This window comes from Pseudopodoces humilis, chromosome 21 (assembly GCF_049639895.1).
Source record: "Pseudopodoces humilis isolate 2021_Gansu_Grassland_sample_001 chromosome 21, ASM4963989v1, whole genome shotgun sequence".
Lineage (NCBI taxonomy): Eukaryota > Metazoa > Chordata > Aves > Passeriformes > Paridae > Pseudopodoces > Pseudopodoces humilis.
This window is the reverse complement of record NC_142220.1, coordinates 9,717,321-9,742,228: the sequence shown is the minus strand read 5'-3', so window position 1 is coordinate 9,742,228 and position 24,908 is coordinate 9,717,321. Positions and strand designations below refer to the sequence as shown.

The 24,908-nt window shown below is 50.5% G+C and overlaps 4 protein-coding genes across 9 annotated transcripts in view; 2 read left to right on the top strand and 2 right to left on the bottom strand.

Moving 5' to 3' along the window:
* MAP2K4 (mitogen-activated protein kinase kinase 4) overlaps nucleotides 1–3,897 on the bottom strand; it is a 67,540-nt gene extending 63,643 nt beyond the window's left edge. For 2 of the 5 annotated variants that reach the window (XM_088065586.1, XM_014259693.2), the window contains exon 1: nucleotides 2,366–2,534. In XM_088065586.1, the coding sequence (XP_087921712.1) occupies nucleotides 2,366–2,450 (85 nt within the window). In that variant the 5' untranslated portion in view covers nucleotides 2,451–2,534. Of the gene's footprint in view, nucleotides 1–811; nucleotides 864–2,365; nucleotides 2,535–3,653 lie in introns of those variants that run through there. The other 3 variants (XM_088065588.1, XM_088065587.1, XM_088065589.1) reach the window with 3 other exon arrangements.
* A 4,416-nt stretch (nucleotides 3,898–8,313) lies between these two features.
* Nucleotides 8,314–13,340, top strand: TMEM220 (transmembrane protein 220). 2 transcript variants are annotated; one of them, XR_001332015.2, is made up of 7 exons: nucleotides 8,314–8,386; nucleotides 8,491–8,520; nucleotides 10,556–10,679; nucleotides 10,779–10,860; nucleotides 10,965–11,110; nucleotides 11,504–11,563; nucleotides 12,637–12,662. XR_001332015.2 is itself a non-coding variant. In XM_005530963.3 (6 exons), exons 1-6 carry the CDS (start codon nucleotides 8,315–8,317, stop codon nucleotides 12,767–12,769), a joined length of 480 nt encoding a protein of 159 aa, XP_005531020.2. In that variant the 5' UTR covers nucleotide 8,314; the 3' UTR covers nucleotides 12,770–13,340. The 2 variants fall into 2 exon arrangements, 1 of the variants encoding a protein (XP_005531020.2); XM_005530963.3 differs by lacking the exons at nucleotides 10,779–10,860; nucleotides 10,965–11,110 and adding an exon at nucleotides 9,381–9,441 and having other exon boundaries at nucleotides 12,637–13,340.
* Nucleotides 13,341–13,850: 510 nt separating this feature from the next.
* On the bottom strand, nucleotides 13,851–16,007 carry ADPRM (ADP-ribose/CDP-alcohol diphosphatase, manganese dependent). Its single transcript, XM_005530962.3, has 3 exons — nucleotides 15,449–16,007; nucleotides 14,832–14,948; nucleotides 13,851–14,493 (listed from the first exon to the last, which is right to left on the bottom strand). Exons 1-3 carry the CDS (start codon nucleotides 15,999–16,001, stop codon nucleotides 14,207–14,209), a joined length of 957 nt encoding a protein of 318 aa, XP_005531019.2. The 5' UTR covers nucleotides 16,002–16,007; the 3' UTR covers nucleotides 13,851–14,206.
* A 39-nt stretch (nucleotides 16,008–16,046) lies between these two features.
* SCO1 (synthesis of cytochrome C oxidase 1) lies at nucleotides 16,047–20,600 on the top strand. The gene is made up of 6 exons (XM_005530961.3): nucleotides 16,047–16,223; nucleotides 16,303–16,393; nucleotides 17,103–17,300; nucleotides 18,169–18,261; nucleotides 18,375–18,490; nucleotides 19,243–20,600. Exons 1-6 carry the CDS (start codon nucleotides 16,047–16,049, stop codon nucleotides 19,369–19,371), a joined length of 804 nt encoding a protein of 267 aa, XP_005531018.3. The 3' UTR covers nucleotides 19,372–20,600.
* Nucleotides 20,601–24,908: the final 4,308 nt, after the last annotated feature.

The following is a 24,908-nucleotide window of genomic DNA, read 5'->3' as shown; positions in this document are numbered from 1 at the left end:
AATTCTTCCCTACCCTCAGGCCCTGATGAATGCCCTCACAGCTGACACTCCTTATAAAACTGCCAGCCTTGACACCAAAAGAGAAACCCCCTGCGAGGAACTCATCTCAGGTGAGCTTGCCCAAGCACATGGCCTCTGGGCAGGGTCTCCAAAAGGAACTGACAGCTGCCCAGAGGAGCGCTCACAGTCCTTTGGCATGGGCTTCTCCCACCCACCTCCCTCACAGCAGCAGTTGCACAAGTCAGGTTGGTGCTTCCGGCTGAAAATTAACTGAGCAGAACTTTTTTTTTTTCTTTTAAATATAATTATTTGTTTCCAGCTTAATTACTTCCTTGCTCCACCTTGTCACGCTGTTTAAGCCAATTAAATCAACACTGATGCAGTCCTACCTACTCTCCTCCCCACCCAGCAATGCATTCCTACACCTCCCTTGCTCCAGCGCCTGCTCAAGCCCCACCACAACACAAGTTGGGGTATCCCAACTGTGGAAGGCTCAACACTTCTGTGAGGTTTTCTTTGTTCAGCTCAGCTTGCCTCGGCATCAGCAGGAACACACGTGGTGGGCAAGGCTACTGTGCATCTTGGAGAGCAGCCAGAGCTGCCCCAGCAGCCTGCACACCACCAGCCCCTGAACACCACCTGCAGCCACATCCAGCCCCTTCCCAGCCCACCCAGGTGGTGTGGCAGCACAGGTCCTCCTGGGACAGAGTTTCTTGCAGTTCCAAGAACCATCAAAGTCACAGGAACCTGCTGCTCCAGAGCCCAGCCAGGATCCCACACACAACTCCTCCTGGGACACCTGAACACTCACCTGTTACCTTAGGAAAAAAACAGCAGCACTTGGGCATCATCACACTGGCCCATGGTCCTGAATTTATATTTAAACAGCCACTATGAACCAGCTACAGCAGAACCAACTGCCCTTTGTCCACTGGAGAGAGCATGCAGATGCTACATCACCACAAGCTCACAGGGCATCACAGGTGCCAGGGTGCAAAACCAACTCTCAGCCTTGGAAGATACAGGTGATTCAGAGTAACAATTTAAATATGAGAAGTAGGTCATGTGTAAATACAACGGGCAATATTGAGGGTTCACTACAAGAACAAGGCTTGCTCTTATTAAATCACAACTGCTTTGGCATATCATGGTCAAGTTTTTAACCCATGCATTTAATTCACAAGGTCTGGGACTCCAGTTTTTCAAAGACAAGTAATACTACCTTGACAAGGCCCAAAAGGTACCAAATTCTCCGTGTAGGGGAAGCTACAAGGAGCCAAAATTCAACTTTTTACTCCAAGTATACCAAACTCTTCAGTTTAATCATGAGTTTTCTGGCCAAACAAGCTCCCACCAGCCTCAGCACAGTCCATACCAGGAGGACAGAACACAGAATATAGCAAATAACTGCGACAAACGTTATTTCACAACAGTACGTGCACTTCTGTCAAGAGAGAGAGCAACATTTCCTTTTTCCTGGTCCCAAAACAGGGCAAACTGCTTCTTTAATATTACTGTTCCTATACTTAATCAAAAAACCAAAACAAACCAGCACCGTGCCACCTCAGCTTACTAAGGCCTAAAACGTTTTTCAAGCAGAAAGCATTTTTCAGTGGTCTAACTTTAAATGAGAAACTCAAAGGGTTTGCTGAGGCCTTTCTGAAAAACAAATATCCACCGTTTTTGCAAGGCTGCTCAACCATCAACAAGTGCAGGTGGAAACCAACACGACCCGCTGCAGCATTGTAAATTTCCATCGGAACGGAGCGAAACTGAACCGCAAGTTCGCGCTGAACTGATTTTACTTGAACGTTTGTTTTGAGAAAAGCGCACGGCGGAGGCGGAGGGCCGGGGCACAGCCGTCGTGCCGCAGCCCCGGCCCGGCCGCACCGCGGGGCTCCTGCGGCCACGGGCCGCCCCCAGCGCACTTGGCTCCGGCCGGCCCCCCCAGGGATGCTGCTGCAGCCGCGGCCTGCACCGGTCACCCGGAACGGTCGCAGAACCGTTCCCCGCCGGGAGAGGCCGGAGCCGCGTCCAGCCCGGCCTTTGTCCCGGCGGCGGGGGCCGAGCTCGGGGCCGAGCTCCGGGCAGGCCCTGCGCCCCGGCGGGCAGGGCCAGGGCCGCGCTTCCGCGCGCCGGCCGCCACCAGCCCGCCGGGGGGGCAGGCGCGGAGGGGGGCCGCCGGGGCCGGGCCGAGCCGGGGCCGGGGCTTCCCGCGGGCAGAGCCGCTGCACAGCCGCGGCCCAGCGCGGGGAACGCGAGCCGGCAGCGCCCAGGGGTCCCCACGGCCCGGGCAGGGCGAGACCTGCGGCGGCTCCGGCCCGGCCCGGCGAGGCCCGGCGCCGCCCGGGCCGGCGGGGCCTACCCTGCATGCTGCTGCTGCTGGCGGCGCCCGGCCCGGGCCCGCTCCCGCTCCCCCCGGAGCCGCCGCTGGGGCTGGGAGTCGCCATTGTGCGCGGAGCGGGAGCAGCGGCGGCGGCGCTGCGCAGGGCCCTCCCCGGCAGGGCAGGACACACGGCCCCGCCGCCCGTCCGCCCCCGGCTGGGGCCGCGAAACCCCTCCCCGCCGGGGCCCCGCGCCTGCGGCACCGCTGCGGCGGGGCGGAGGCGGCGCTGCCTCCCGCGGGGGGACGGGGCATCCCCGGGCGGTCCTGCGGCTCCGTTCCTGCTCCCTCGGGCCGGGGGGCCCCGCACCGCGATCGGCCACTCCGGCCCCTCAGCCCGCGGCGCCCGGACATCTGCTGTCCTGTCTCGCGTCCCCTCGGGGGCCGGCAGTCGGCCCGAGCAGCTTTATCGCATTTCTCATTTTCACCCCAGGGTTAGGGTTTCTGCCAAACAGGCAGCCCCTTGCAAACTTCTCCCGACTCCCCCGAGACCACAGGGCACAACTCCTTGCCGTGCTTTCCCGGACACCCAGGGCATCAGCCTCCTCCTGCCACCATCACTCTCTCCCTCATTTTCTTTCATCTCTTGGCCACTGCTGTTCATGTCAGCACATGGTTTCTGACCATTCCTCTTAACTCCAGCAAACCCACACTCCTAGTCATAGGGGCAGCACATACTGTGAATTAGAGCAGTGAAATTGTTGCCCCAGAGCTGTGGGTCCTCTCCAGCCTGCTGCATGACACAGGGGAGTCCCTTCACCTGCAGGAGGCCTTGTGTCCTCATCTTTGTAGTAGGAACAGTACTGACCCCTTTTATGAATGGAGATGGGCTGAGGGAAGTGCTGGATGTCCCACGTTTTAGAAGTGTGAGGACTGCTGCTCCATTCCCAAGTCACCATGGAGGTGATAATACAGCCCTGAACACACTCGGGAAGTGTCTCCAGGAACTGCAAACCATCACCCTGTGTGCAAGGGCAGTAGAGGAGGTCAGGGCAGGAGCTGCCTGTCCATTCTGCCTTCGTTTTTTCTTCTTTCTCTCCCAGTTCAGCTCATATTGATTCCTCTTGCCTCATGGTAAGACCAAGATTTTTCTTTCCTCGTATGTTTTGAATGTAGGAAAGCATCTTCCTCCATCCTAGTCTTCTGGTTTCCCTGCTCAGTTGTGGGAGGGTCAGGGAGATGGACTGGAATAGTCCCTGGGGCACAGAGAAAGCCCAGCCTCCTGCCCAAACCCTGCTCTGCAGGGAACAACTCACACTGCTGAGCTCACCTTTGTCAGAAAGTGGGAGGTCAGAACTGGTCTTGACCATCTCCATGTTTCTGCTCCAAACTCCTCATAGTCCAGCAAATTCATATCCCTCCCTGCTGAGGATGCAGCTTTCATTTGCCTTGGGGAATACCATAACCCCTCTGACACAACTAAGATCCCAGTAACCTCTTTGCTGGGTTTGAACTTAGGCTGCTGCCCTTCACTGTCCCACCTTGGCCTCCACCCTCTCTGGGGACATTGCTCACTTTTTCAAAGCTACTTCCAGTCTGGCCCCTCCACCACTTTGGTTAGGAGAGGAACGGGAGTCACTTGTACCCAGAGCTTCGGAAAGGAACAGCCCTTCCTGGGTGTGGTTACTGTGAGCACCACGGGTGGCACCCATCAGTGCCAGCACCTGGAAGAGCCTGTAACAAAGCCCACGAACACAGCAGGTGAAGGTGTGACCTTATCCTCTCCTCCCACATTCCCGTACGGGACGCCTCCTTGCCTAGCACCAGCAGAATCCCAACCCTGTACCTTCACCTACACTGGGGAGCACCAGGGATGGCTGCTCTGTGAGAGAAGTGTTCAATGTTTGAGTTCCAGGTCAGGGTCCTGGCTCGCAGCCCCAGGACACAGCTGTAACATAGCTTAGGTGGGAACCAAAGTGAGAGCTCTGGCTAAAAACAGCTGCCAGGTGAATGAGTGAAGAGTGGTTTATATATAGACATACACACACATATATGCAGCTTCTTCTATTTTATTTTTTTTTAATTGTTCCAAAGCCACCTGATGATAATTAAACCACTTGCTCTACCAGCAAACCAGTCTTAAATGATGAGAGTTAAACATCTTTGGTAGAGGGCTCAGTTTGAGTCCTGACACAAAAAATGTTCACTTCCCTAGTTCCGTATCTTTCCTTTTTTCTTCCCTGTTTTGCTTAAGCCTTCTCTTCTGCATTAACCCCTGAGGGCAGGCCCAGGGTTGGCACCCTGCAGGCTTTGATGCAGAAACCCACTGCCTACTGGCAAACACTGGCACAAGCTGACTTCCACTTCTGCTGTGTGCCACCTACATGTGGTTTGCTTACAATCAGCTAAAGCCATACATTTCCTTCACTGCAAATCTGGGAGGATCAACAATACCTGTTCTGACATGTTTGTGAAACCTTTCCTTAAAGACCTCCAGTGACGGGGATTGTGCCATTCCCTAGCAATCTGTTCTGGTACATATCCTAACATCATCCAAGAGCCTAACTTCAGGGTTTGTTGTTTTTTTGTTTAATTCAAATCCTTTATATCCTGCCCTGTTCACTATGGCCACAGCCTTCTTCAAAGGACCCCTTGGGCACTCGATGATGTGCAATGATGAACTGCAATGTTTCCCTTCTTGTCCTTGCCTCAGCTTTCTCTTCTACACTTTACATGAATTCATCTCCTTCAGCCTTTCTTCATGTTTTCTATGCCTCCCAGCATCCTCACTGACCGCCTCTGATGTTTTCTCTGTCCATCTGCATTTTTTGAAGTACAGCATCCCTAGCTAGGCACGCTACCCCAGCTTGCCTTGGAGGCTACAGCTCACATGCTCCAGGACGGCATTTGCATTTTCCATTGCTGGTGTTCAGTTTGCTCTCCATATACTGTGAGCTCTTTTTTTGTTTTTTGGCGGGGGGAGTGATTTTTGGGTTGGTGGGTTTTTTGGTTGGGTTTTGTTGTTGTTGTCTTTGTTGTTTTGTGGTTTTTTGTTGTTGTTTGTTTGTTGGTTTGGGTTTCTTTGGAAAACTGCATCCACCCAGTTCCCTCATCTGATCTGTGTTGCTCACTGCTCATAAAAGTAATACTGGAATTTGTACCTATTGAATATTGCCCTGTAGATTGCAGGCTATTTCTCCATCTAGTGCTGAATCCTGTTGTCTTTGCTGTCCTCAACAGCCTGGAGTAATTAGCAGGTTTAATAAGGCAGTCATGGGTGTTAATCATCCAGGCTGTTAACTGAAGTAATTAAAAAGATCTGGCATCAGAATGGACTCCTGCAAAAATCCTCTGAATATGTCCTTCCATTTTGAGAAACACTGATAATTAGCACTTGAGGTACAATGATCTCACAAGTTTTACATTCAGATGCCCTTTATATCATAAGAAAGGGTCAGAACAGCCAATGTTAAAAACCTCCCTAAAGTCAACATAAGTGATTTCTGTTACTTATAACTTTATTCCTAAAACATTGTGCCACACCAGGATATGAGAGTAGTTGTCAGCATTTTTTCCTGATGTGCCCTTCTTTCTGCAACCAGGACACCCTTTATTCTGTACCATCTACATCATGCCCAGATCCTATACTTTTCAATTATGTTTTATATATTATATATATATACATATACATTCATACAACTGTACACAAGCACAGGTATTATTTCAGTAGTCTCTGGCCATCCCCACCAAGATGTCTGCTGAGTTCAGTTAGTCCATGGTGGTGTATCTGGAGCAGGTCATACTCATTGTCCATGGTAGCTATGACAGTGGCATTGTCATTCAATAATCAATATTACATATGAAATTCAACATTATAGACTGTTCTCACACAAAAATCAAATCCCCTTGAGGTACATGTTTCCCTGTCCCTCTGCATTACTCACCTGGTGCACCCAAGTCCTTGAGCAAAAACAGTCCCAAGGATGGGTTTGCCTTTGCTTCGGAAACATGTCATCTGAAACTGGTCAATCAGGGAACACAGGGCTGCTCCCATTCTCAGGAAGGTGGGCCCCATCCTGTCCTGCTCCTGGCACCTGACCCCCCCCAGTTAAGGTAACTAAACCCAGAATCCTTTTGGCAATATCTGCTGTGCAAGCATGCATTTATCTCCAGATGTCCCTATTGGAATTGCAGTCAGGGTTCTGCAGCCAGAAGAACACACCAAAGACCCCAAACCCTTCACCTGCCCAACCAGAACCTTTTAATCACTTTTGATCCAATCTAAACCAACTTATGACCATTTGTGACACAAGGATGAGGAGCATTATTAAATGGGTCACTGTGATGGGTGACTATGGCGGTGTTGCAGTACCATCTCTGGTTCAGGCCCTTGAGTCCTGGCTCTCAATATCACAGCTTGGCTGCACGGCCCATCCCTGCTGCCTGTGTTCTTTACAGGTGAAATTGCCACAGTGAAGATAAGCTCGGACTGGTATGGGTCAGTAGCAGATCCAGAGAGTCATGAAGAAGGAAAATGTTTTGCCTATTATCGACTAGCAAGTAGCTCAAGTTCTCCTCAAGGATACTGAAGGTTCTTGGCCTCCCTCTCATGGGAGAAGTTAGTATTGCCTTCTGCCGACAAAGTCTCCTGTGTCCCTGCAGCGGGTGGCTGGAGGAAGTGCTCAGGATGGTTGGTAAAGCTTTAAAGTGAGCAGCCTCGACCTTTTCTTTGCAACAAACACACCCAAAACTGAAAGACCTTTTTATTTCTAAGGCATGTTACAGCCTGATTGCTTTTGAATTCCATTTAGCTCAGCTGGCCAGAGCATGATGCTAACATGAAGATTATGGGTTTGATCCCGAAATGGGCCATTCACTCAAGAGTTGGACTTTATGATCCTCATGGATCCCTTCCAGCTCAGAATATTCTGATTCTGTGAATTACAGCAGTAAAGAGCTGGTGTGCCTGAAAAGCTTGGCTGCTTTTATTTTCCTATCATATTATGCTAATGAAGGATATGTTGTCTTTTATATTCTTCTTACACTTTTTATCACCACTGTTGCTTTTTAATCCTTGAAATTTCCACTTCCTAGCTCAAAATTACTTCCCCTCTGTTAGAAAATACATTCAAGAGCCTCTTCTTGACCTGGAAATAAGGCATGAAGATGACTCATTACTAGAGCTCTGCTTCTTTTGAGGTGAGGGGTAGGGACTCTCACAAAGACAACTCTTACTTCTCTGTGGCTTTATTTACAGTAATTTCATCTCTTGTAACCTGCACAAGGAAAGACTCAGTTAAAAATAAGATGAGAATTAATTTTTCCACAAAAGTGGACACATTTACGTGTCCTCCACATAAAATTCAGCAAGACCCGATTCTGTTGGGTGCTGAGAGAACTGTATGATGCGGATAATGAAATCGGTGGGAGACATGATCTTACAGTGGCTCGGTTTTGGTAAATATCACATTTCTAAAGGACCCATTGCCAATCCATCACTTATTATCACTTTCCATCATAAATGATCAGCGAACGATGGTACAATACTACTCTTCTGAGCAGTATCCTTTTGGGCTCTCCAGACTACACAAAATGACTGAATCTCTTAAAACTAATTCTGAACCATTACAAAAATCACAGAATTGTTTGGGTTGGAAGCGGCCTTAAAACTTATCTCATTTAGCCCCACGTCATGTGCAGGGACACCTTTCACTACCCGAGGCTGCTCCAAGCCCCGTCCAACCTGGCCTTGGACACTTCCAGGTATGGGGCAGCCACAGCTTCTCTGGGTAACCTGCGCCAGGCCCTCACCTCTCTCGCAGTATCGCCGTGCCGCCCGTCCCGTCCGGGGCTGCCCCGCGATCGGGATCGGCGCCGGGATGGGGATGGGGAAGGGGAAGGGAACGGGGATGGGGAAGGGACGGGGATAGGAGCGGCGCCGGGGCCCGCCCGCGTCCCGCCCCGCTGTCCCTCCCTCCGGCCGGCCCGGCCATGGCGGCGCGGCTGTGGCGGCTCTGCAATCTCCTCATGGCCGCCTTTTTGGGGCTGGCGGCCGCCGTGCAGGTGAGGCCGGGGCGCCCCTCCCGTCCCCTCCGCTCCTCTCCCACGGGGCGCGGCCCCGGCCGGGCCGGCGGCTGCGGGGTCTCAGGGCGCGCCTCCCGCTGCAGGTGAACGACCCCGACGCGGGGCTGTGGACGGTGAGTACGGGCCGCCCTTCCCTTCCCTTCGGGCACCTCCTGCCCCGGAGGTCCCGGCGGCCCCAGCCCCTCTCCGCTTACGCCCGGCCGATCCGGGGCCGCCGGAGGAAACGTCCGGGCCGGGAAAACGATGTCTCTACTTCAGCGACGGCTGGAATCCGACCGCGCGTCCAGGATCTGCCTTGTTTCACCGCAGATCTGCCCCTGCAGAGCATCGCTGGCCTGTGCAGAGCACCCCGAGCTGCTCCCGCTGTGCCCGTGGCCCTGTGCTTGCCTTGAGTCTCCAGCGAGAGCCGCTTTCTGCCTCTCAGCGGGGCCTCCGAGGGAACTGGGGCCGAGCCGCGCTCCTGCGCCCGCCCTGCCTCGGGCCCCGGGCCCCGCGGCCCCGGCCCTGGGCTGGCAGCTGCGGGCAGAGCGGCACAGGCTGTGTGTGCAGAGGAGCTGCTGGCTCGGCACGGGCTGCCCCTGCGTGCCCTGGGCTGCCCGAGCCCCTCTGACAGCGGCACCAAAGCGGGGCAAAACGGCCCAGCGCGGGTGGAGGGTTTGGGGAGCCCAGGCCCGGGCAGGACCCTGTCCCGTCAGGATTCAGGGAAGGGCTCTGCAGTGCTTGGTCAGGCAGCCAGTATTCCCAGGAGCAGAGGAACAAGGGCTGGCTGTGGGCTGATGGGCCGGGATTTTGGGTGGTCATGGTGAAGATGAGCACTAGCAGTGCCAGGGCGTGCGGGAAGGCGAGGGACTGGTATCTGCTCTGTGCCTCTGACAAACTGCTGCGAAGGGGAGAAGTGCTGCTGTGGCTGGGCACTTCTGCTTCCTGACCTTGCTAAGTTTTGCTACTGAGTAGATTTACATGTCATTAACAGGTTGTCTACTTAGTGCCAGCTGCCCTCACACTGCTTGTCAGCATCAACCCTTCAATAACAGGTATTTGTATTTGTAGTGTGCAAAACAGTCTCTGCTCAAATTTTGGCCTCAAAAGGCTGTTTTGCTTTTTATTTTTTTTAATTGAACCACTGATTAAAGTCAGCCTGTGTGGAAACACATCCTACTACCTTCTGAGGGCAAAAAGCTGCAAGACCTATTTCTACAGAAGTTGGTTTTAGGGTTGGTGGCTGGACATGCTGCAGGTGAGGAGGGGAGCCCAGCAGAAAGCCCAGCTGCTGGGATGGGCTTGCCTTTGCACCCCAATTCCAGCTCAAAGCCTTCCAGAGCAGAAGCCTGGGAGCATGCTCTGAACCTGGCTCTGTGTTGACCTTAGCACTTTAAATTTACTTTGTTTCATTGTTGTAAATCTGTGTTTTTGTTTATCAACCTCATGCAAGAGCATCTGAGCTTTGCACAGTTCCATGAAAGGGCTAAAGGTCCTGTTCAGTGCCAGGTATTGCAGCTGCCCAACAGAGCAATGAGCAGCAATAGAAACAGTCAAAGGCTGTGTTTCCAGGATCTGTGTTGTGGGGGCTAGCAGCAGTTCAGAGGATCATTCAGGTCAGATTTGTTTCAGGTCTTCAGAACATAGTTAAGATTTTTTAAAATTTAAATTCAGTAGAAATAATTTAAAATAAGGCCATTTTATATACAGAAAGTGACTGTATGTGTTCTGGATGAATACTTGTCCTGAATAAACTAAAATTGCACTTAAAAAGAAAACCTTCAGGAGTGCACGGTATTGTCACAAATTACACCATTGCATTCTCTTGGCACTCTGGCCACCTTAAACATACAAAGTGGCAGCATTCCTAAGTTCAGAACTCATGAGGGTTGGTTGCTTTTGGTTTTGAATATTTCAGGGGAGGTTTACTGTGTGATAGGTGACATAATGGCATTTGGCTGGTCAACAGAATCTGCATGTTAAACTCACAGTTAGGGTTTTCCTTGTGCCAAGATCTGTGAAAATAAAGATTATAATAACACAACTTTTGTAAAACTGCAGGTTTATGTAAATTCACCAAGAGGTATTTGCCATTGAAGTCTGTGGAAGATCCAGACGGGTTTATTTCACGCTTCATGATAGTGGCTGACAGTCTGTTTTTTTCCCCAGACAATGGTGTTTGGAGGAGCCTCTGTGACCTTCATTCTGCTGGCTGTGTTGTTGGGACCATTGCCTTGGCTTGCTCTTTGTTTGCTTATGCTCAAGGAAACATTTTTCACGAAGAGGAAGGCAGGTGAGCAGTGGGGTTTATTTGCTCCTGCCCAAATCCAGCTCACCAGGCCATCTTCTCCAGGTGTCACCATCCAAAACTTTATTTCCTGGGCTGTTGCAGTGATTGCTGTTGGTCCAGAGGAATCAGACCAAAGAGGAGGGACCATAATGCTCCAAACCAGTGACTCCTTGGACACAGGGAGGTGACCATTCATTGCTTCCCTGATTGTGGCAGTTAGATCTACTTGTCTGGCTTTCAGAGACCAAGGCATAAGCACAGTGAAACAGCTTTGTGCTCTTTCCCTAGAGCTTCAGGAGAAGGAATTGATGTTTTAAAAACTCTTGAGGCGATACCAAATGCATGCTCACCTGGCATGGGCTGCTGAGTCCTCCGAGGGATTGAGGACAAGGAAGAATTTCTCACCTGAAAATTCAGGAGTTGCCTAAAAACAGGTGCTTGCAAAATACTGAGGTGAAGCCCTGGCAGCTACTTCTGTGCCTAATCACAGTCTGGAGAACTGGGATGTTGCATTGCTCTGTTTCAGTGAGAGAAATGTGCCTGCTTTGCCTATGTTAATTAGAGAAATGTGCTATGGAATATAAGTCCAGCAGTAGGAACAAAATGTGGAGGCAGGAATTCCTGCAGCTGTTTAGCCGTCATGTCAATTTGTGGTGTGAAGCAAAGTTACTCTTTGAAAATACCTTTATAATTATAATCTTATTAAAATACATTGAACGTCTCCAAAGGAGCAGCCACTACTGTTTTGGAGGCAAAATTTGTATTGTCAGAACGTATACCTCTGTTTGTATTATTTTCTGATTTTATTTTTTTGTTTGGCTTTTTAGAGAGTTGTTTGGTCTGGTGATTATTACAATATGGATGAGTATTTGTCGCAGTTCAGCAAAGTAAGTTTTATTTTCTATTTATAATTCATTCCTATGTTCACAATTAGTAACTAGGTCCTTGAAAACACACAGTTGATTTTGGCAGCTTTTTTCCCTGTTTCGTGTCGCCCTCTGAACCTTCCAGACGCCCAAGCAGTAGCAGCTGGTGCTACAGCCTGCAGGATCTTGCACAGATAAAAGCTGGGGCAGGGGGAATGTAAGGCTACATGAAGCACTTTTCTGGCCCCTTGCCATAATAGAGGCATTTTCCCTTTGCTTAAGTGCTTTTTTTTTTTAAATTCCAACTAGTTTGTATAGCCTGAGTTGTCAGAAAATTCTTTGTGCCTCTCCAGTAGAAGACTGGTGATGCATCCGTGGGAGCCCCATTAAAGTGGCCAAAGGCTCTCTGCTGTCTTTCCAGCTGCAGGCAGATGTGAGTGTTATGTGGTAGCTGTAGCAGAGGCCAAGAAGGCCAAGGACATCCTGGCCTGTCCCAGCCATGGTGTGGTCAGCAGGACGAGGACAGTGCCTGTCCCCTGTGTTGGCACTGCTGGGGCACCTCCAATCCTGGGGTCAGGTTTGGGTACCTCACTTCAAAAAGGACTTTGAGGGACTGGAGTGTGTCCATGGAAGGGAACAGAGTTGGGGAAGGGTCTGCAGCACCAGGTGTCACCATGGGAGGTGGAGCGGCTCAGTTTGGATAAAAGGAGGCTCAGGGGAGACCTTTTCACACTCTTACAACTCCCTGACAGGAGGGTGCAGCCAGGTGGTGGTCAGGCTCTGCTTCCAGAGAACAAGGGACAGGACCAGAGGAGACAGCCTCAAGCTGTGCCAGGGGAGGTTGAGATTAGATCCTAGGGAAAAATCCTTCACTGAAAGAGTGGTCAAGCATTGACACAGGCTGCCCAGGGAGGTGATGGAGTCAGCATTCCTGGAAGTGTTCAGAAGAAACGACTGGATGTGGCACTGCACCACAGGGTTTAGTGGGTATGGTGGTATGCAGTCCAAGGTTGGACTTGATGATCATGAAGGTCTTTTTCAGCCTTAAAGATTCAGTGATTTGAAATAGCTCTGTTGGATTTGTTCTGTTGTAGGAGTCCCCTGGGAGGAGTTCGCTTGGTTGCTGCAGTTGTTGTTGCCCTCTTCCCCTTTGTTTCATGGCTGTACATTTATGTCAACAAAGACATGCGAGAGTCTTGGCCAACACACTGCAAAACAGTGATGTAATTGGGTGGGAGGAAGTCTACAGTAACTGTGCTGACCTTACTTGCCTTTGGTTTTGGTGTTTAACGAAAGGTGAGTGTTAGTTTGACAGGACCCAAAAATACCTCGCTGCTTCCAGCAGTGCCAGCTGAGATTTGGTAAAATGTTGAGGAACACTGTCAAATCCGAATGGGGAATTTTTCTGTGGAAACTGTTCACCTTGCTGCTTCTTACATTTTCCAAGCACCATTGATCTAATGTCTGTTCTGATGGTATATTCAAGATATCATTGCATCCCTGGATCACTCTCCAATCAACTCATCATTTGGGAAATCTACTATTTTGTAATATAAGGGACAAATAAAGCAAATACTGTTTTAATAAATGACTCTTTACAGCCACAGAACTTTCAAAAATGTGCCTGTATAAACCATTTCAGACTTACTGGAAAATTGAGCAGTCTGTATTTCTGTCCTGTGCTAAAATCGTATGTGGAATATATCTGAAAAAAATATTTTTTGCTATTATCTTTAACTGAAAGTCACTGGCTTTACTGAGTAATAAACACTATTTTTTTTAAGAAAACTCAATGAAAGCCTCTGTATCTTTTATGGGAGATGCATATTCAAGTCTGTCACACACAGATGTGGGCACTGTCACAACTCTGTTGCTCACCTAATTTTTCTTGGAAAGCAGGACCCATGCAGTAGCCCTGCAGCAGCAAGCATGTCCCACAATTCATCCTGGAGAAGGAAGCACAGGTGGATACACCGGACTCAGGAGCTGGCTGGGACAGAACCAGGACAGCTCCAGGTGTAACACACAACACCTTTATTTACATGGGTGTCAGAGCTCACTCTCAGCACTGCTGCAGGTGATCCCAGCTGTGCACACACGGCACAGCCTGAGCATCTGCAGCATTCTCTGGTGCAGCACAGATGGTCTCCATTCTCCTCTCAGGCTCAGCTTTTTCTGAGCATCACTTTAGTTTCTAAAGTAATGTTGGAAGACTCGGTTAGGCTACAGGCTGGATATATTCTGCCAGACATGAGATCTTACTGTAATGTTCACAAAGAATAAATAAATAGAGATGAGGCTGGGCAGGTACGACTCTGCATGCTTTAATGCTCACAGAGAGAACAGCAGTGGTTTTTTGAACACTATCCATACATGGTTTGCATCTTTTCACAGCAGAAATCCGGTCTGGATTGGGCGTTTGAAATCAACATTCTGCATTCAAGTATATTTATTTCAATTACTGACCTTCTTTGTTCTCCAAAAAGAAATCAGGTGCTTTCTTACAGAAACATAATTTCTAAAATCCTGTATCCAAGAGAGAAATGCGTGAACCAAAGCAATAAGGATCAGCCATGCACAGCTTTCTAAAAGCAAACAGCTGAATCTCCTACATTTTTATCCGACTCCTTCCTGAAGAAGAACAATCTGTATTTGCCTGTTATTTCAGAAATGCATAACTCTGTCAGGAATTCTGCCGCCTCCCTTCAGTACCATTTTATCTTCATAGACGTACATAGTTCCAAAAGCGTTACTTTCCGGCGGTGTCTCGATCAGCCCCTCCAGGGTGAGGTGATGCACTCCGTGAGAGTCCAGGCAGTAGGCGCCGTCGTGCAGGTGCCCTGCAAGGACACAGACCACGCACCCGTGCGAGTGGATGACTGCCAGGGCAGCCTCGTAATTCCAGGCCAAGCAAACCCCGTTGGAAGCGGAGGGATGAATGGGCAGGTGAGCTGTGGTCCAGAAAAAAAGAAAGAGTTAAAAAGTGTAGCAAATCTGCCTCATTGCTGGGAGGTTCAGCCATCCAACTGAGCATACAGCTGACCCCCAGAGTGAGGCATGGTTGCTGTTCTCTGTTCTTTCAAGGGTTCCATCTGAACCTCACCTCACCAACTACATGTTTTCTGCAGCTAACACACACAGGGTAGCTAAATTTTTTTTCTTCCCCACATACTTCCATGGGAGTATACATCCCCCATCAAATACAGGGGTTGGAACTAGCTTAGCTTTAAGGGCCCTTCCAACCCAAACCATTCTGACTGCCTATATATCCCCCTCCATATCCACCTACCTGCAACTATAACTTTTTCTTGGTTTTCATCAGAGAACTTGAGGACTTCATTGAACCAGTCCAGCTGGGCTTGGCTAAATCCTCCATTAAATGCTACAAATTGAGGTTCTTTGAGCCCTGCAATGAAGAAGAAGGTTAGACACAAATGCATACACCTCCCATGGCTCCTATATTTGCCTTATGTAAATCTGCTGATGGTTGGTTTACTCTCAGAACCTTTGGGGTTTTTATTTTGCATCTCTTGCTAAAAAAGATCGAAACTCCAGCCCCCTTGTACAAAGAAGAAGACTATTTGTTAGCTTTCGGGAGTTTTGGTCACACTACACAAGCAGGGTTTTCACTGCTGGCTGTCCCCCGGCATGGGATAGGCTGGGCACAACTCGGTGCTCTGCACCAGCCGCTTCCCCAGCAGCTGCTCGGTGTTCCGATACTGCGGGGCAGAGCACAGCACAGCCCCAGGCGTACCGGGGAGCATCTCCAGTGCCTGGAGCCGCACTGACGGCAGGAAGGCGGGCAGCAATGGGGCACACGCTTGAGCCCCGGCATCCTGCCGTCAGCACCGGGAGCTCCGGACAGCGAAGGTTCGGCCGCCCGCGCCCCTGCCGAGCCGGAGGTACCTGTGGGGCTGTTGAGGTCATCGTTGGGGTTCTTCTCCCGCAGCACCCGCAGGGACTCCTGGTAGCGGAGGCTGCCGGGGTCCGTGCCCAGGGTGCTCACGTCGTAGGCATCGAGCACGACGAGGCGGAGCCGCGGGGCCGGGCTGCAGTGATAAGCGTGGCACTCGCTGTCCGGGGGCCCGTCCGAGCCCCCCGCGGGGCGGCTGTACAGCCCGGTGTGCACCAGCCGGGCCCGGCTGAAGTTGTAGAGCTCGTGGTTGCCCCACGCGTGGTGTACCGGCACCGAGAGCTGCCCCAGGACCTCCAGCACCTGCTGCAAGGCGCTCTCGGACTCGCCGCGCCCGGCGTTCTGCCCGTCGATGCTATCGCCCAGCTGCAGCACGAAGTCTATCGGCGGGCTCTCTCCGGCCCACGCCCGCACCGCCTCCCGCAGCAAGCGCAGGCTGTGCCGGTAGTAGCGCCGCCGGCAGCCGCCGAAGTCGTGCCCGTCCTCCGCGTCCGCGAACTGGATGTCGGCGATGACCCCGAAGGGGACGCGCGGCGCCGCCTGCATGGCGGCCTCGGGCGGGCCGGAAGGGGCGGCGCGGCCGGCGGGAACATGGCGGGGGCGGGGGGGCTGTGGCGGCTCCGGGCGGGCGCCGTGCGGGCCCGAGCGGGGCTGTGGCCGCTGCCGGCTCCGGCCGTGCGGGGCCGGGCGGTGCTGCCCGCTCCCCGGAGCCGCCCGCTGGCGCAGCTGCCGCCGGGCCGCGGGCCGCGGGCGGGCTCCCAGAGGCGGGTGAGTGAGGGGCGGAGGGGGCGGCGGGCCGGGCCGCTGCCGTGCCCTCGGCACTCAGCAGAACCCTTGTCGCCCGCAGCTCGTGTCGTGGCGGTCACTGGCGGCTACCGTGGTGCTGGGCGGAGGGCTGCTGGCCGGCATGAAGGTGATGAAGCGGCGCAAGGAGGAAGGTGAGTGCGGGGATGTCGCGTTTCGTGTTCAGACGAAGCGCTTTTCGCTTTCGCTTTTCAGATGATGTGCGTTTGATATTCAGATTTATTTCACCTGCTTGGGCATCGTCACCGTGTCGCGTCTTTGCTACAGGGCCACTTCGTCCCTGTGTTTACGGAAGTGCCGCAGAAAATTTTCAAAAATTAAAAGCGATTCAAGGTTCAGCGTTTTAAAGTTCCTAGGTCAGAGTAGTTGTGTTTTGCAGCCTGGGCAGCGCAGACACAGCTGGGTGCTGTGGGCTCGTTGGGTTCCTGCCGTGCAGTCCCTGAGCTTTGCTCTCTCCTGCAGGAACTGCCCACACATTTCCTTTTCATGGATTTACTGCTGAAAACAGAGGTATTACAGCTTTTAGGGTATGTTCAGTTTTCAACAGATGCCAGTTTTGCTTTTCACAGCAGGCCAGATACCTGTCTTTATTTTTCCCTTTTTAAACAAAAGTGCGGCTAGGTAACAATGAAAGATAATACAATGTTTTAAAGGAATTTAGTGATATATTTGATTTTGTCCAAAAGGAATGCTTTCTGGAAGGCATGTGCACATTGGGTTCCTGCATGACTGGCGTTGGTGGATCTTGACAGGATCTGAGCAGTGTGTAACTCGGCTGCTCCCAAGGCTTGCCTGGGAAGCATCGTGGCACGGGTGTGTTTGATTCCCACTTGTGTTTTGTAGAGCTGGAGAAGGAACGAAACCGAGGCATTGGGAAGCCGCTGCTGGGAGGACCCTTCTCACTCGTCAGCCACGAGGGACAGCCCAGGACCAGCAAGGACTACATTGGCCAGTGGGTGCTGATCTACTTTGGCTTCACTCACTGTCCTGACATCTGTCCTGATGAACTGGAGAAAATGATTGCAGTGGTAGACGAAATTGGTATGGGAACTCAGTTGATGTAGGGGTCCATAAACAGGGATTTTGGGAGGGTCAGGTTTATTCTGATAAATACCACAAATGGTGATAACTGGTAATATTTTTTTAAAAAATGCTGTTGGCTATTATTCAGTAATTGAATTAATTGCTAAGGGATACTTAGATCAATCCCTAGGGTCTGACATGAAAGCACTGATCTTTCCACAGCAGGGAACTTGGGAATAGAAAGATGGTGGCAGGTTACAGGAAATATGTTGCATTGTATTTTCACCAAGAAGTGACTGTTAGGTATGTTAGGATTTTTTTCCCTCTATTTTGTTCATTTCTATGAGATTCTCTCCTGAAGCAGCGAGGCTGTGCTGTGGAATGGAGGGAGGAGGAAGGCTCTGTGTTAGCTGTGTTTTCTTAGCCTGCAGGCCCTGAAGAGTTACTGAGCAGGGGTAATAGTAACCCAGCATGGGAGAAATCAGACCAGAGTGAAGGCTTTGGCTGGAACATGAAGGAAAGAGCCTGGATTGTGTCTTAACGTTTCCTCCTGCTCCACCATCCCGGCATGCTTTCCTTGTCAGCCAGTGTTCCAACACATGCATCACACCACAGCATCTTCTGCAGCAGAGCCAGTCTGTCATCCCTCCTGAGCAGGGCAGGGCCTCTGGCTGGGGGGCTGGAAGCTGCCCCCCAGACACAGAGCATTACATCTCATGGCATTTGCTTCCTTCACAAATTACATAAATAAAGTTGCACAAAATGGTCTTTTTTTAGTCACTTGGGGTGGGCTTGGATTGATGTTACATGGCTATGAGCTTGTTTGAAGGAAGATGAGAGGTGATACCTGGTTTTCTGAAATAAATAATAATTGTTAATGTCACAGATCGAATTCCATCTTTGCCTAATCTGACCCCACTCTTCATCACCATTGATCCTGAGAGGGACAACCAAGAAGCCATTGCCAAATACGTTAAAGGTATTCCTGCTTTCTTCCTCCGTGTCTCATAGCATGTAGTACAGAGCACTGAAAAGGAGCCTCTTCAAGGGATTCTTTTCACTAAAATGTGTAAATGTCTTATTTCTATCTAGAATTTTCTCCAAAGCTGGTCGGGTTGACTGGTAGCAAGGCACAGATTGACCAAGTGGCTAAAGCATACCGTGTGTACTACAGCGAAGGGCCCAAGGATGAGGACAATGATTACATAGTGAGTAAAAGGAACCTTTGCTTCCCAAAAGACTGTGGAAAAGAGCAGTGTGTACACTTAGAAATCAGCTACTGGATCTTTACTGAAGCCCCATGTGCAGTGGTATGTTAAGCTGTCAGAACCACAATGCCCTCCTACAAGCTCAGAACCGTACCAAAGTGTGTTCTAAACAATCCCAGAAATGCAGACAGTAGCACAGGAGCTAGCAAGCCTGGAATTAGTCGAATTTCTTTCTGATCTATAACATACTTGACTGTCTCTTTTCCTACGTGCTCCAAAGTGGCTGTGATTTCTCATTTCTGATGCAGCTGAATTCAGAGCACGGCTGTATTCCAGTCCTGAGCAGTCATGGCTTCCAGCTCCAGAACTCTGTGTCTTTGCTGAGAAAGATGTTGTCACAGTTAGGTGCAGACAGCACTTGCAGCATCATTTAAATAAATTTGCAGTGGAGTTAATTTTGATACAAATCCAATGGGAACATCCAGGATGTGCATGGGTGAGGCTGCTTCAGTGCACCGGCAGGGGCCGCCCCTGTCCCGCCTGTCCCTCTGTCCTACTGCTGATCCGGATCCCGCATGTCCCTGTGTCCCACATGTCCCTGTGTCCCATTGCTGGTCCCGATCCCACATGTCCCTGTGTCCCTCATTTCCCTGTATCCCACTGCCGTTCCCGATCCCGATCCTGCATTTCCATTCTGAGCTGGTGTTCTGTGATTTTGTGGTCTCAGCAGGGCACGCTGTGCTCTCTTGCAGGTGGATCACACAATAATTATGTACCTCCTCGGCCCTGATGGTGACTTTGTGGACTACTATGGCCAGAATAAGAGGAGCGCTGAGATTTCCGCTTCTATTGCTGCACACATGAGAAAATACAGATCCTAAACCAGAAGGTCTTCAAAGATTGCTGTGAATGTCACCTGTGGGTTTGGCTGTGATTGGACATTGGAGTTCAAGCAGAAGCACACAAGTGGAATATCCTGTCAAGCAGGTCTCCTTTCTTCCAGATAAGAAAGGCATTCATGTTTCTGCAAATTCCCATTACCAAAAATCTCTACAGAGCCTTCCCCATGGATATAATTTCCAACCAGATCTTGGGTACAGAATGAAATTTGGGACTTCTCTGAAACATTGTTGGGAGCAAAGGGTGGAAAGCACTTTTCACTTGGGAAGAGCATACCAGTGTGTTGCTGGTAAAAGAAATTGCTGTTCTAGCAAGACATCAGCAAAGACAACAGTCATTGCAGGAGAATTACTTGATGCAAAGCCATGGGGCCATGGTGTTCTCAGAGGAGCTCTGCCCTCCGGTTTCTCTGCACTGTTTTGCCTTCTGGGAGAGGCAGTTGCACTATTAGAAGCAGGGGAGCCTTAAGAGTGCTTCTTTACCCAGGTTAAGAAGGTGAAGAGCACTGAAAGCAACAGCAGCTTCCACCAATGGGACCAGCCCTATAGTGAGCCTGATAATTTCATCTGAATGCAGAAATGAAATGTATTTTCCTGGTGATTTTTCCAGGTGAACACTGTTCACTTGTAAGGAAAAGAGAATTGGGTTGCAAATAGGTTTTTCTTCTGGTGCAAATGATGGTGTGTGTAGTTGCTTTGGTTGTGCTGAGCGGGGAAGTGGGGAGGGTGGAGGGGAACTGTGTCCAAGCACAGGGCTGGCAATCAGATACATTTTATGCAGTGCAGCATTTGAAAATAAAGATTGATTTATATAAGCAGTATATATTTTTATTTCCTTAGGTTTGACTGGAATATTTTCAGAACTTTGTATAGTGGTCAAACTTCATATTCTTGCTCTGCTTTCCTTCTTTTCTAGAAAGCAGTATTTATTTCTAGTCATGCATATTGGGTGCTGAATGTGCATTTTTAAAGGGAACCTGAGAGAATGGTCCACAGGAGACAAACCAGAGCCATTGGTGCAAGTTCCAGAGAGTGCTAGACTGAACACAAGTGCTCCTGCAGGTAGCACTGGTGTTCTCCTGAGTGTGGGGGTTGGAAGAGAATGTTCCCATCCAAGGGAAGGTGCAATGCCTGTCGAAAATTTCTGTCTCTCCAAAATTATGAAAAACAGTGAACTTCACCTATTTCAGAGCAGTGACATCTCTCATGCATTTTTACAGATACTGGATACTTGCTCTATTCCATGGGTTTCACCTTCAGGTCTGTATTTATTTGATCCTTTGTGATTTGTTTGTGTTTGTGGAGTCCTCAGGGTTCACCTCTGCCCCATCCCTTACTGTACTGTGGCTGTGCTCTGCACAGCAGCCTCTGTCTGCCCTTCTCAAGGTCTCTGCTGTCACATCAGGCCTGTATTTTAAATATTGCAGCACTGTGTTAGGGCCAAATACCTTTTCTACACCGAGGACAGTCTGGAAAATCATTGTATGAAGCATTGATAAGTAAAAATAAAATCAATTAGAAGCACCTGCTTAGAAGAAAGAATTGGTGTTAGAGCTGAGCCAAGTTAAAGCAGAATTTGGACAAGGCAGACCTCTGTCCTGAGGCTTTGCAAAATCAGCACATGAGCTGCAGCCTGGGAAGAGTCACCTGTTACACTGATTTCTCTAAAGCTCATTTGCAGCTGACTCATACTACAGAGACAAATACAGGATTCCTGTCTTCTCCCAAATGTTTTGGCAGCAGTGTCGTGTCCTTCACCTTGTTGTTGTGTGCCCTGAAAGGCAGAACCAGCTGACCCAGGAAGCTTATGGCAGGCTGGAGGGAGTGTGGCAAAGGCCCAGGAAGATTTCAGATGGAGTGATATGTCCCTTGCCTCATGGCAGAGGGAGAAACTGATGTCTTGCTTTTTTCACCCTCCTAATTTGACCATGCCCATCATTTTTCCCTTGGCTTTTCCAGGAGGGAGACTTTGGAAGTGAGGGATTTTATTTTTTGTTGTTGTGGTTGGTTGTGGGGATTTGTTGTTTGGCTTTTTTTTTTTTTTTTTTCTTTATTTGCAGGTTTTTTTTTCTTTTTAAAAGCCAAAAAATGTTGTTTAGGCAACTGTTAGGGTTTCCCTGCCCTGTTTAGTGGCAGCAGGGAGCACAGATGTGTTCCCTGCGTGTTTAGGAGGCCCGAGGGTTGTGCTAAGTGCTCACTGGGAGGAGGCAGAGCTGGTCAAGGAAGGGAAGGGAATGTACTGGGCATTCTTGGAGACACTGTCAGCAGATATTCAGTACTTTTCCGGTCCAGCATAAGAAATGAAGCAAACTGCTTCTGTATTCATTGTACCCAAATTCCCTGTATCCCCAAGTGCAGTGCCCAGCCCACAAGGAGGGAGCTCAGCTCTGTCAGGGAAGGTTTGTGACAGGTCTCCTCTCTTGGGGCTCTGCTTGGTGCTGGGGTGGGGTTGAGCAGGGCCAGGCTGCCCGAGCAGGTCTCCTCTCTGAAAACCTTACCAGGTGACAGGTTTCATGTGGGAACCAGATTTGTTGGAGCCTGGTGCTGTGCAAGGTGAACCTGTGCTCCCCAAGGCCAGCAGGGACCCCTGGGTACCCCATGCACAGGGGAGGACAGAGCACAGTCCTGGCAGGGGCCAATCCCCAGAACTCTGCTGAGTGTGCCACACCCAGCCCTGGCCTACTTGTCCTGGAAAATAGCAGTGGAAAACAGCATCTCCTCTGAGGGGCTGACATCCATAACCCCACCTGCCATCCCAGGCTGGGGACCAGAGACAAGATGTCTGAAGAATGAAGATTGGCTCCATTTGTCTACCCAAGGAAGGCAACACATTCCTCATGTGCTGCCTGCATAGCCCGTGGAGGAGCTCAGCTAATAAGGGATACTTAAGCAACACTAAAGGTGAAGCTTGGCTGTTTCAGGAATCTTCTCAGCACCAGCACGGACAGAATCAGGGCCCAAAGAGGTGCAGAGACTGTGACCTTAAACAACTGCAAAAGCCCTGTGTTGCATTTTCAGTCCAGATCATGGACAAACTCAGCTAAGAAGGACTCTTGGGAGGTCTGTGCTCCAACCTCCTGCTGCTACTTCGTCCTTGTTGAGGAAGAAAACAAGTCTTCCTCATCTCCAGCTTGGGTCAAGGTCATGTGTGGTTGGAGATGCTGTTGCTCTTTCTCCCCTTCTCCAATGTCTTTGAAGATATATCTACATTTTCTGAGCCTTTTCTCATTTGATCAGACTTGCATGGGCCCAGCACCGACCCAGCATTCCAAAGATGTGCTCCTGTCAGCCCACAGCCAGGCTCTGGGATGAATGAAGGCTCTCATGTGTTCTTCAGTGAGCTGCAGGGTGGAGCTGGAGGCTGAGCATTGAGCTGGGCCCTTCACCACCTCTCTGCAAATCAATGTGTGTTTTCAGACAGGGAGAACAAGCAATGCACGGACTGCTGAGGACTCAAACAGAGCTGGGACCAGCCTGTCCCAATGCACTGAGGTTTCTGGTTGTAACCAAGGCTTTCCTGCCCCTGCTGCTGAAGCAGTGTGATCCTCTGGAGCCTCCAGGAGCTGTGGCTCCAGCATGGTGTGTGCTGTGGCTGCTCAGGAGCTCCCCAGCCTTGGGGCAGTGAGTCTATACTCAGTAAAGCAGATGTGCTGCTCTGTGCTGCAGGGGGAATGGCCACAATCCTTACTTTAGACATGACCTGACAAGCCCCTCAGTTTTACTGGGCTGCTCTTAGATTTGGTGGCCTAAAAGGAAAAGCTGACTATTTGCCTCCTAGAAGAGAATTTTAAAGTTTGGTTTGGTTCAATTGGAAACTGATGTTTTATAAGGGAAGTTATGCTGCTGGTGGAGTGTCTAGCCCCTGACTTCCAGCAGCTCTACATCAGTTGTATAAGTTGCTGATCAGTTGTATAAGTTGCTGGGAGTGTGAAGATTTGTGCTGGGGAGACCTGGGCAGGAATGATTGCACCTGTCTCTGTGCAAGAGCCAGCTCATTCCATGTTTTAAGCTGTGTATTACTAGTTTAATAAAGCAGGTTCCTTCAGCATGCCAGGGAACTTACTCAGCTGCAGCTTACAAAACCTCCTTGTTCTCCCGAAGTTCTTTGTGCAAAAATAGATAGACACCAACCAGTAAATCCACCTTTAATTTGCAGGGGTATGTTGAGCTATGAGTGTGCCCTTTTCTGAATGAAGGGCAGCAATAAAAGTTCTCTGGCAGCACCAGGATGGGATAAGAGAGCCTTGCAAGGCAATGTGGCTCATGGTGACAGCACCCTCGTGACCTTCACCTCAGGACAGCTCTGTGTCTGCAATGATGTTGGCAGCACAGAGCAAAAGATGTACCTGCAGCTGCCATGGGTCATTGCTCATGGTTTTCCTGCACTCTGCTCCCACCTGGGCACCTCAACAAGAGAAAACTGGGACTGTGGCTCTCACTGCCTGAGGCTTCTCTTTGTTCTCTTCTGTTCATTCCACAGCTGGGTGTGGGGACCTTGCCAGCAGTGTGGCCAGGAAGGCAAATGACATCTGGGTCTGTACCAGCCATGGTGTGGCCAGCAGGACCAGGAGAGTGACCAGCCCCCTGTGCTGGGCACTGCAGAGTGCTCTGTCCAGTTCTGGGCCCCTCATGACAACCAAGACATCGAGGGGCTGGACTTGTCCAGAGAAGGGAATGGAGCTGGGAAAGGGTCTGGAGCTCCAGGAGGAGCTGGGAAGGGGCTCAGCCTGGAGAAGAGGAGGCTCAGGGGGAACTTCTGGCTCTGCACAACTTCATGATAGGAGAGGACAGCCGGGGGGGTCGGGCTCTGCTCCCAGGAACAGGGAGAGGAGAAGAGGGAATGGCCTCAGGCTGGGCCAGGGGAGGCTCAGGGTGGACATCAAGAGGAAATTCTTCACTGAAAGGGTGGTCAAACAATGGAGCAGACTGCTCAGGGAGGTGGTGGAGTGCCCATCCCTGGATGAGGCACTCAGTGCTGTAGGCTGGGTAACAAGGTGGGCATCAGTCAAAGGTGGACTTGATCTTGGAGGTCGTTTCCAACCCCAATGACTGTGTGGGTGAGGTCCAGCCCCTCCTGCCTTGAGCATGCCTGGGAACAGGAAACATCCTTTCTGAATTACAGTGGCTATTTGGTGTCAAAGACAAATTGGTCTGGTGTGCCTCAGCTTTTTGCTCTCAGCACATCCACTGTGCTGAGTTCAAAGGGCCGATCACAAGGGATGCGTGCTAAAATAAGCTTTTCCCTCATCCTCCAGGCTTAGGGGGATTCTAGGAATTCATAGTTCATGAGATATGTGGCTGTGGTGTCCATTTTTAGTGACCTTAAATGAAATTAAGGGCAACATGAAACATGTTTTTCAAAACACAAGTGACAGTGACTCTGCTGCAAGCCCACAGGCTCAGCTCTCATCGGGCAAACAGGGTCAGCCACTGTCCGAGAGACAGGGTGACATCCTCTGTGCTGGAGCAGCAGCTGCAAATGTTCCAGGGTGCTCCAGCTCATGGTGGTGCTGTGGGAG

What these genes read in the sequence shown, in the direction of transcription:
- TMEM220 (XM_005530963.3), top strand. Translation starts at nt 8,315, where the DNA reads ATGGCGGCGCGGCTGTGGCGGCTCTGCAATCTCCTCATGGCCGCCTTT. An exon ending in GGCTGGCGGCCGCCGTGCAG is followed by an intron (nt 8,387 to 8,490) that starts GTGAGGCCGGGG and finishes CTCCCGCTGCAG; the next exon opens with GTGAACGACCCCGACGCGGG. An exon ending in ATTTGTCGCAGTTCAGCAAA is followed by an intron (nt 11,564 to 12,636) that starts GTAAGTTTTATT and finishes GTTCTGTTGTAG; the next exon opens with GAGTCCCCTGGGAGGAGTTC.
- ADPRM (XM_005530962.3), bottom strand. Translation starts at nt 16,001, where the DNA reads ATGCAGGCGGCGCCGCGCGTCCCCTTCGGGGTCATCGCCGACATCCAG. An exon ending in TGACCTCAACAGCCCCACAG is followed by an intron (nt 14,949 to 15,448) that starts GTACCTCCGGCT and finishes TCTTCATTGCAG; the next exon opens with GGCTCAAAGAACCTCAATTT. An exon ending in AGAAAAAGTTATAGTTGCAG is followed by an intron (nt 14,494 to 14,831) that starts GTAGGTGGATAT and finishes TCTGGACCACAG; the next exon opens with CTCACCTGCCCATTCATCCC.
- SCO1 (XM_005530961.3), top strand. Translation starts at nt 16,047, where the DNA reads ATGGCGGGGGCGGGGGGGCTGTGGCGGCTCCGGGCGGGCGCCGTGCGG. An exon ending in TGCAGTGGTAGACGAAATTG is followed by an intron (nt 17,301 to 18,168) that starts GTATGGGAACTC and finishes TTAATGTCACAG; the next exon opens with ATCGAATTCCATCTTTGCCT. An exon ending in ATGAGGACAATGATTACATA is followed by an intron (nt 18,491 to 19,242) that starts GTGAGTAAAAGG and finishes GCTCTCTTGCAG; the next exon opens with GTGGATCACACAATAATTAT.